General features: G+C 36.1%; 1 protein-coding gene across 1 annotated transcript in view; it reads right to left on the bottom strand.

The window, feature by feature from the left end:
• Positions 1–3,566: 3,566 nt before the first annotated feature.
• Positions 3,567–10,000, bottom strand: part of LOC144971708 (polycystin family receptor for egg jelly-like) — a 34,136-nt gene continuing 27,702 nt past the window's right edge. The window contains exons 11-15 of the mRNA XM_078912783.1: positions 9,604–9,723; positions 7,724–7,875; positions 6,378–6,497; positions 5,179–5,384; positions 3,567–3,751 (exon numbers count right to left, since the gene is read on the bottom strand). Of these exons, the coding sequence (XP_078768909.1) occupies positions 3,567–3,751; positions 5,179–5,384; positions 6,378–6,497; positions 7,724–7,875; positions 9,604–9,723 (783 nt within the window). The remainder of the gene's footprint in view (positions 3,752–5,178; positions 5,385–6,377; positions 6,498–7,723; positions 7,876–9,603; positions 9,724–10,000) is intronic.

Here is a 10,000-nt window from a genome sequence, read left to right as displayed (position 1 = left end):
ATTGACGATTTTCAAGGGAAATAATCCAAATGGCTTAAATCACCATTAAAATGATGTAACACAAGAGTAGTGAGCAATATATACACGCATACGCAAACACACTCACACACACAATACACACACACACACACACACACACACACACACACCCACAGCTTTCATGAACTAGACCTAGCCTAGCTCTCGGTTGCCTTTAGCTGTAGACTTAGCTGAGCGTAATGTAGGCTAATACATTGTATTTTTGGATATTGAGTGGATTTCGTGATATAACCGATAAAGCTCTTAAAAGTCCTGCTATAGCCGGTAAATTTTACTAAAGACAAATATGTAGGAAAAAAACCCCGGGTATTTTAAAGACCCCTGTTATAATCCGATGCTTGTTATATCCGGACCAGTAATTCTGAGGTTCCACTGTAAATTTTTCTGTTTTCTGATCTTAAGAAATCGTCCAAAGAACATCGTTTTCATACTAATGTGAATGCAATTGAAGCTGTTGAGAGGGAGAAATAGAGAGAATATATATATATATATATATATATATATATATATATATATATATATAGAGAGAGAGAGAGAGAGAGAGAGAGAGAGAGAGAGAGAGAGTGAGTGTGTGTGTGTGTGTGCGTGTGCGTGTGTATATGTGTGTGTGCATACAAATGGGTACAAAAGCAGATCATCCCTGCAAAGAAGGGCGAAATTCATTTAAAAAAATATAAAATCAAATAACTAAATCAAAAAACAACAAACAAACAAAACCCAATTAAAACAACATGCAAGAAGCAAATACACAAACACACACCACCACCACCAACAACAACAACAAAAATCGAACGAAGTTTCTTTCGTATCTTTAAAATATTTATTTGCAAAAGAAAAAAAAAAAAAGAACATAAAGAACCAAAACAGAAAACATCGGGAGGAATATAAATAAAGCGAGCCATTCCAAAACGGGATATACGCCATTGATCATTTTTTTGGTGTAATTTCCCATAAAATGTATTTGAATTATGGACTTTTCAGCAGTAAAAACATTTTTTCTACAAAACAGAATCCATCCCATGCCCATTATATCTAAGGAAAAAATTGTTTTCCTCACAAAAGGCATTAAAACAAAGCTAAATTTCCGACAATATTAAATGTATATCATCGACCAATCAGAATCGAGTAATTTTGTTAGTGGTGCCCATCCGCTTCCGTTTTCACTGTTGACACCACATGGTATTTTGGCACCACAGTCAATAATTCACATTTTGAAATACCACAACCATATCATAAGGTCAATATTTCAGTTTACATGTTTTCAATTATTGTTTGCAAAAAGACTAAACATTTAAGTTTTGGAACTATAATGTAACAACCGTGTAGTTTAAAATAAAAATTAAATAATGGATTTTCTCAACTAATGCTTAATGGATTTCTTTGGAATTGAACCTTCCATATCAACCAACAGAATCGCTAGGAAATCATATTTAGTCTTAAGTGTTTCTTTATTAATGATTGAGAAAATAATTATTTTTTTTAAAAGATGAATAAAATGTCGTAACATTTCTTTGGATGGTGGTTAAATGAGAATTAATGTTATTATATGAGTAAAATAAAGATCATAATAAATAAGCACAAGAAGAAACAGAATGGTACATCAATTTCAAGCAATCTACATATTACTGCTATCAAAATAATATAGTACAATTCATCATCATCATCATCATCATCATCATCATCATCATCATCATCATCATCATCATCATCATCATCTTCATCATCATCATTATCATCATCATCATCGTCGTCGTCGTCATCGTCATTGTCGTCAGAGCTAGTGCGCACAAAGAAAAAACGATTTAGAAAATGGGGACGATTCAACACGGATCAGAAGTAGATTAAGAGCAATGCATCTTAAAGCTATAGTTTGAAAGCACCCTGGCATTACCACACATCTCTTCCAAAAATTACCCAATGAGATGGTTACAAAAATAAGCATTATATTAAAGACTTCACAGTGACACAAAGGAACGACGATTCGCAAGAAAAAAAAAATCCTTTCATTTTCATCTCTCTCACAAAAAAAAAGAAGAAAAGATTGATTTTTAAAAATCTATCTAACTGTCCGAAAAAAAACCTGAGAATTTATATAGCGCAATATTCACTAAACGTGCCAAAGTCAAAGCTCTTTTCAAGGGTTTTCTAGCCAGCAGCAACACTTAACATGTAGCACGAGGCATGGCGCATGTTAGGAGATAATACATTTTTTTCCCGACAGAGACGACCAAGCACTAATTTTACGCCTGAGTACGATGAGAGAATGTGAGTAAACAGCCTTTTCACCGGGACTCAACTATGCGTCGCTCAGAACGGGACACGAATCCAGGACCTTCCGATCCGAAGCCACATGACCATGTAGCCACTCATCAGTCGGCTCCAGGTACGGCCCAAATGGAAGTGATTGGTCCCCCATGAAAAGAATCCATAACGCCATATAGAAATGACGAAAGACGAAGGGGGATAGAGCGGCTATGTGGTCTAGTGGTATGACACTCGCTTTCGGATCGGCGCATAGTTGAGTCCTTGGAAAAGCTCTCTACTCACATTCTCTCACCGTACTCAGGTGTAAAATGAGTACCTGACCGTTAACAGCGTTGTCTTTGTCCGAAAAATTGTAATATCGCCTAACCGGCGTCATGTCCCGTCCTACATGTTAAATGTTGCTGTTGATCAGGGACCACTTGTAAAGCGCTTTTAGCACATTTAGTGGATATTGCGCTATATAAAGCTTAATTATCTTTTTTTATTTAGGAGTAGGTAGCATGCCTGTGGACCCATGAAAAATTCATCACTCCATATCATTGGGTCAACGTTCTCTCGTCATTCAACGAATTCTAGCCACAAGATGAACATAATATTATAATCTATTATTAATGTTTAATTAAAATGATCTCTATGCGGTATTATTATAGAAGGTGTATATATTTTTAAATATTTATTTATAAATATATTAAATATTTTTAAAAATTAATCAATGCGTAACATATTCAAGATATCGAATTGATGCTATATGTTTAGGTAAAAATACTCACATCATCCGCCAGCCAAATTATACATCAGAATGCACACAACTGTTTGTAACCTTGAACGTTTATAGTCATATTGATATAATTTAGTTAGAACATATCTTTAACAGGGACCCCGATAGCTCAGTTAGAAGAGCACTCGCTTCACACGCAAAGGGACCAAGATCGATCCTGGGCGCAGTCCAGAGTTTTTTCCGACCCCTTGTCCACCCAGCAGTAAATGGGTAGCTGGGTCTCTTAGATCTGGTGGTATTTTGAGATGGACTATCTTTCTATCCAAAGGGTAACAAGTAACTGCTATTGTCCGTTTCACCCTATAAAAACCGGGATAAACTCCGGCTCTATGAGTCTTAGGGCCCCGAAGGACTTTTATTTTGGTCATTAACAAGCTGTCTAAAAACAATAACAGAGAGTTGAGTGACGTCAACTTCGTTCCTTCTACATTTTTGTTTACTAGCTGTTATGAACATATTATTTACTTTAGATCAAGATTAACCCCTAATAACTAGTTGTAATAGCGTGCAAGAATAGCTCATCCTCAAGCCTTTTCTCTTTAGCTGTCCTCCTCACGTGCACCTGCAGCTTCTCAAGCTCCAACTCTTTGAACTTATCTCTATCGTACATGAGACCACTGCTCGCCACAAGAATTTCTTTTAAAGTTTCATAGAGGGTTTTGCTCTTTTCTGTGAAAAAAAAATAAGAAAGCATATTTACACAGAGTGGAGTGAAACATTATCTCACATACTCACATTTTGAACATTTTCTGAATGTCTGTATTCGATCCATTACCAATAGCAGTGCTTAAGCCCACAATCACCACTTCCATTTCCATAACAACTAACAGTCGCACCATCACCGCCACCACCATAATCTTCAACAGTCGTAACGTCACTTCCTTTCTAATGACGCATGGTAACTTAGTAGCACTGGCTCTAAACTATTGGAACAATGGCGGACGCCCGTATGAAATATTTCTCCGGCGAGCATAAAAGCGTATCCAGAGGAGAAAAAAAAAACAACATAAATCTGATCATGTTTTGACTTCTACACATTCTGATCACAAGGCATATGAAAAGTTCTAGCCAGCATGAAGAATAAAAAGTAATGATTTTCTTTGTTTAGAACCAAGATGGCCGCCGTCGCCGGGCGGCGTGACATCAGACTACTGAATCCAATTACGCATCTCCAGGATCATTACCACCAGTCGTGAAAATGCGACTTCATATACACACACAAAAAAGTTCAGTCTTAAAGTCCGAGATTAGATCAGCAACTCAAAAAGAGATATTGTACCCGGCTTTACCACTCTACATCGATAATTCAAATTACCGGGGTTTTTTTTTTATTCTCGCAAATCGAGATTGATGGTTCCTCCGTGACCTCTTCTTGCTATGCATGGCAAGCTATTAACATGGATGCATTTTTACTAGTATCTTATAGATTGAATTCAGGGTTAGTGTGAACACTTCAATGGTTCTATTTGTACTCAAAATGAAATATTTAAAAAAAACACACAAAAACCAGACATTTTTTCTTTTCCCTGTCATCGACCGATAACCGTGAACCGATGACCCATAGCCAACTTTACCAAATCACGGGAAGCAATCAATCCCACCGATCCCGAGCATCAATCACAATTTTAACATAATCGATTAAAATATAAAATGTATTGTCGTCAGGATGTCAAAATATTGTGATAAATCTCCAATTGTGGGGCTGACCGATTTGTCAGTTTGGTATGAACTTAGTGAGAATTAATCACCGAAACTGGAAGCCTAAAAACAATAAAATAAAGAGAGCTGCGTGACGTCAGCTTCACTCCTTCCATAACCGATAAGGCGGCACTCAGTGTTATTCAGTGTATAAGGAACGAAGTTGACGTCATCCAGCTCTTTGTCATTGGTTTAAGACAGCCAATTTGGTGATAAGTTCTCACTAAATTACACCCAATCATACTGTAATCGTTCACCGTTTTGTGTGTTTTACGTAATTTGCGGATGGCGGATGTTGTAAGTATTTTACCTAAACACATAGCATCAATAATTCAGGTGTCTGTGTGTGTGTGTGTGTGTGTGTGTGTGTGTGTGTATCTCAATGAATCATCACTTGCCTGCCTGGGTTTTGGTTTCCATTGACAATACTGAATAGTCTTCGGTTAAGGCTACCAAAAACCCGTTGGTGATGATTATTAAAAAGACAAACCATAGGACCACTCCCACACTCCGTTGCATGTAAGCTCTTCCAGTCGGTCTTGGATCGAGGATGAAACTTACGACGGAAAAGGCGGCTTGTTTGAATGAGGAGACATCATAATGTCTGAGGAAACATAAAATATTTAAAAATGATGTAAATCCCAGGGCGTCCACATACTTCAGTTGGTAGAACACTTCCTTCACGCGCAAAATATATATATATAACCTTAACCACTCGGCCACTTCGCCCCCATATATATATATATATGATATGGTATATAGAGTGGTTAGCACTGTGACCCGGATGACCCGGGTTCGAGCCCCGCTTCAGGCACTTTCGTTTTTTTTCCTTGAGCAAGATTATTAACCCCCAAATTGCTCACTTGGACAACATGGGTGATTCCTGTTAACATCAGACATCTTGTTTGATGAGTTATCTATATTCCTTCGTGGAATGCCGAGGCGACGATATCTTATGATATCATGGCGCAAAAGGCATAGCAATCTTTTCAAATAATATATATATATATATATATATATATATATATATATATATATATATATATATTACAAAAGAACGTTCTCTTTTCCTTCAACTTTGGTATGGATACTTGTAACTTTGTCCCTAATTAAGATATTTTGAAACTTTAAATCACATTTTACCCAGTCAAAGATTGCTTTGTACATTAGCAGTAACTCCAGAGATTCGAATTGTTTCTTCTAGTGGCACGTTATGTCAGGCCACAAATCCAATGATGATTATGATGATGATAATGATAATGATAATAATAATAATAATAATAAAATAATAATAATAATAATAATAATAATAATAATAATAATAATAATAATAATAATAATAATAATAATAATAATAATAATAATAATAATAATAATAATAATAATAATAATAATAATAAAAATAATAATAATAAAAATCAATAATAATAAAATAATAATAATAATAATAATAAATAATAATAATAATAATAATAAAATAATAATAATAATAATAATAATAATAATAATAATAATAATAATAATAAACTTGTATAGAGCATTTTCAAAATTAGATAATGCTCAATGCGCTTATATTTATTGTTTATACAATACTTACTCTGTGTTGAATGCAAAGAACAAAATGAAGGCGACCATTAAAATGGTAACAGTCGGTGGCAGAGCCAATAAAAAGACATTCCGCACCATCGTCAACATGATGTTCAACCTTCGCAGATGCCTGAAATTATGATAGTCACACTAATCTTATATTGTGATAGATATTGAAAACAAAATGTAGAAAGGGATTTTAAAAATAATATATATCTTTGAAAGTTCCTACAATGCAATAGGGATTACACTGGTGATGTGAAGGAAGGTTGTTTTGGTGAGAATGATGGTGATACAGACAATGGTGTTATGTTATTGTTGATAATGATTTGATGGTAATGACAATGAGGATGAAGATGATGATAATGATGATGGTGATGATGATTTCGAGGATGATGATGACGACGACAGCGACGATAATGATTATGATGATGATGATGATGATGATGATGATGATGATGATGATGATGCTGATGATGATGATAATGATGATGATGCTGAAAATGATGATGATGATGATGATGATGATGATGATGATGATGATAATGATGATGATGTTGATATCAAGATAATAATATAGCTTTGTAAAATGATTATATTAACTCAAACACCTGAGTAAATTGTATTTTGTTTGTTCTAGTTGTTTTTAAGAATTGCGAAACGTCTTGGCCATTATTTCAGCGACAAATTTTAGAAATAGTAAATATTGTTTTTTTCAATGACTTAGACCTCGACCATCGACCACACTACCACTCTAATTGCTCAAAAAATATGAAGACCCCAAAATGGACCAGTTTGAACAGGAAATAGAAATAGATCCAAAGAGCATTCAGTAAATATAGTCTGAAACAATAAATTTCACCTAACTGGTGATACACGGTATTCATCAAGTGATAATTTGTTTCTTTAAAACGGGTGTTACGACAATTGTGACACTTTAAGTCATTTCCGTGCCAACAGATTGACATACAATGGGATAATCAAAAGAGAATAGGGATCCCGATACTCGGTAGCACTCGCTTCAAAGGCAATGTCACTGGTATCGATTCCTGGTGCAACCATTTCCATGCTCTAAACCCAAAACAATGGATAAAAAACATTGATTTAGAGAAACCATGGTTATGTGTAATTGTAAATATTTCCAATTTACATTGACACAATATCTATTTAAAAAATAAGAAACACACATTTGACTATTTTTCTCTCGCAGCAAATAATCCCAGTTATATGGCAAAACAAATCTTATTCCAAAACCAAGGCACAATGCAAAATGCAAGAGAAAAAAAGACAGAACCCCCCCCCCCCCCAGGGAGAGGTCAAGGGTCACATCCAGTGTATAAATTATCAGCAACTTACTTCACACTCTGGAGTATCATCATCAAGGCAGCGAACGCGATGAACCCACTGACGCCGTTAAGCATGACGACAGCAAAAGAAATATCTCGGAGACTGAAAAAGGGTTTGCTGTCTGAACTGTGTAGGGTATCGTAAAAACGATCGTACTTCACCTTGAAAATGTTTATCAAGAAATTCAATACCGTTAATTAAAATGGCGTTGAAATAATGCGATATGTGTATTTAAAAAAGAAGTAAGATTTTTGTATAACGCAATATCCACTATCAATCATTAGAGCAGTCGCTTCACACATATAGGGACCGAGATCTATACCAGGTGAAGTCGATATTTTTTTTTCTGACTTCCATGTCCACCCAGCAGTGATTGGGTAGCTAGGTCAGTTAGATCTGGTGGGAAGTACTTTGCGATAGGCTAGCGTCCAATCAAAAGGGTAGCGAACAATTGCTATTGTCAGTTCAACGCTACAGAACCCGGGATAAACTCTGGCTTTATGTGCTTAATGGCTCGGAATAATCATAGGAAATGTAATGGAAGCTTCAATCTATTAAACGAAGACAGATAATGTGGACGTTTCGCCTTAGCCCTTTATCAACAAAACACAATTAAGGACGAATGAAAGCTGTGATAATGGCGTAGTTGAAGTGAATAAATATCGTTTGTTGATCTTACAGAAAAACGTAATGTTCAGTATAAAAAGTTCTTGACGCAAACCAGAAAATGTATTGGAAAACTGAACCAAGTTTGGACGTCCGAAAATTGTGACTCTTTTCGTGAAAATGCCTCCGCAGTATACTTGACATGAAAAATATTTGACTGCCAACAGTATTAGGAGTCTCCCCCTCCCCCACCCTAATATCCTCTATATCTTTCAAATTTATCGCCATGCTCGCTACTATTTTTTCTGCTTCAAGGCTTTCAATGTCTATGAAAGGCTAAAAGTTCAAACACGACATTATGAAAGAAAATTCTCAGAACTTTATGAAGGCGATGAATAAAGAGCAGCTGTTTGAAGGCTTCTATAAGCTCTCACAATGCTGGGAACAACTAACCAGTAGAATTTTGACCTATCAAAACACATGGTCTGTGCATGTGACACACCCTCAGCCCACTCGGACAATAAATACAGTTGGGTGTTTACAAACAATAATATAATGAAAGAAGCTGACCTTACTCTGCTTTTTGCTATTGTTTTTCGACGGCTAGTTTGATGGTTTGCTCCCGATAGACTCTTTCAATTAGAGTTTAAACGATTAAGGTTACATACACTTTTAGGTGTTGGTAAGATTCATCACAAATACCATAGACAGTCACACCTGAGTATTTGACCTACTTTACCAATCACTATCATTGCTTACGAAATGCTAACTTTTCCGACTGTCGAGGGGCTTGGTTATTTTACCTTCCACGATGAGTTTGCACTGAAGTGAGGGTAACAATAGGGCCGAGAATTCGTGACGCCACACTTTCTACTCTCCGGTTCTAAACTCTTTGAAGTATATTATAACCAATCCTTTGAAGGACTAATAATGAATAGGTTACATATTGAATCATAAAGTGGCATAACTATTTTAGTAGCAGGATGGTTAGGCAGATATTTTAGATTACGGAGAGGAAAAAGAGCGGGGATGGATGTTCTTAATTGACGGCCAGTATATAGTTAGACGCAGACAAAAGATCCCATCACTCTGACGCCAGAATATCAATTACACAAGGTGTGCATCCTGTCCTTCGGAAGACTGGCTTTACACTTCCAATAAGATTGGAACCCGTATTTTGACATCACACTTTTGGTCCATATTGAATCTGAAACAAACCGCTTTTATTTTAGGAGATTCAGTCTAGATAGAACTTATGTGTAAAAAGCTGTAGCTAAACTTACCTGTCCCAAATGCAATCTCACACCAAATCCGGCAAGCAGAACCACATAAAACAGTAGGGTTATCATTCTTAAAAAGTAAGCCGAATCAGAGAGATGCCCGGTTAATCCAATCGATGCAATCTGCGGATGCGAATGGAAAGAGTAAGTAGCCCGTCATAGTCACGAGGGCCATAGAGCCTGAGTATATTCTGTTTTTTTTTTAAAGCGTGAAACACACCATAGCAATATCGCTTGCTACCCTTTGGACAGGGCGTTAGTCTATCGCGAAGTACTTTCAGCCAGATCTTACAGACCCAGATTATCTCGAGATCGAGATCGGTCCCTTTGCTTGTGAAACAGCGAAATGAGATCAATATCACAGTGTCGAGTTTTTATGATTACAAATGATCAAGTGGTG

This window comes from Berghia stephanieae, chromosome 4 (assembly GCF_034508935.2).
Source record: "Berghia stephanieae isolate SIO BIC M18660-M18661 chromosome 4, UCSD_Bste_1.3, whole genome shotgun sequence".
Classification (NCBI taxonomy): Eukaryota; Metazoa; Mollusca; class Gastropoda; order Nudibranchia; family Aeolidiidae; genus Berghia; species Berghia stephanieae.
The sequence above is the reverse complement of the archived record's forward strand: the minus strand, read 5'-3'. Positions and strand labels throughout refer to the sequence as shown.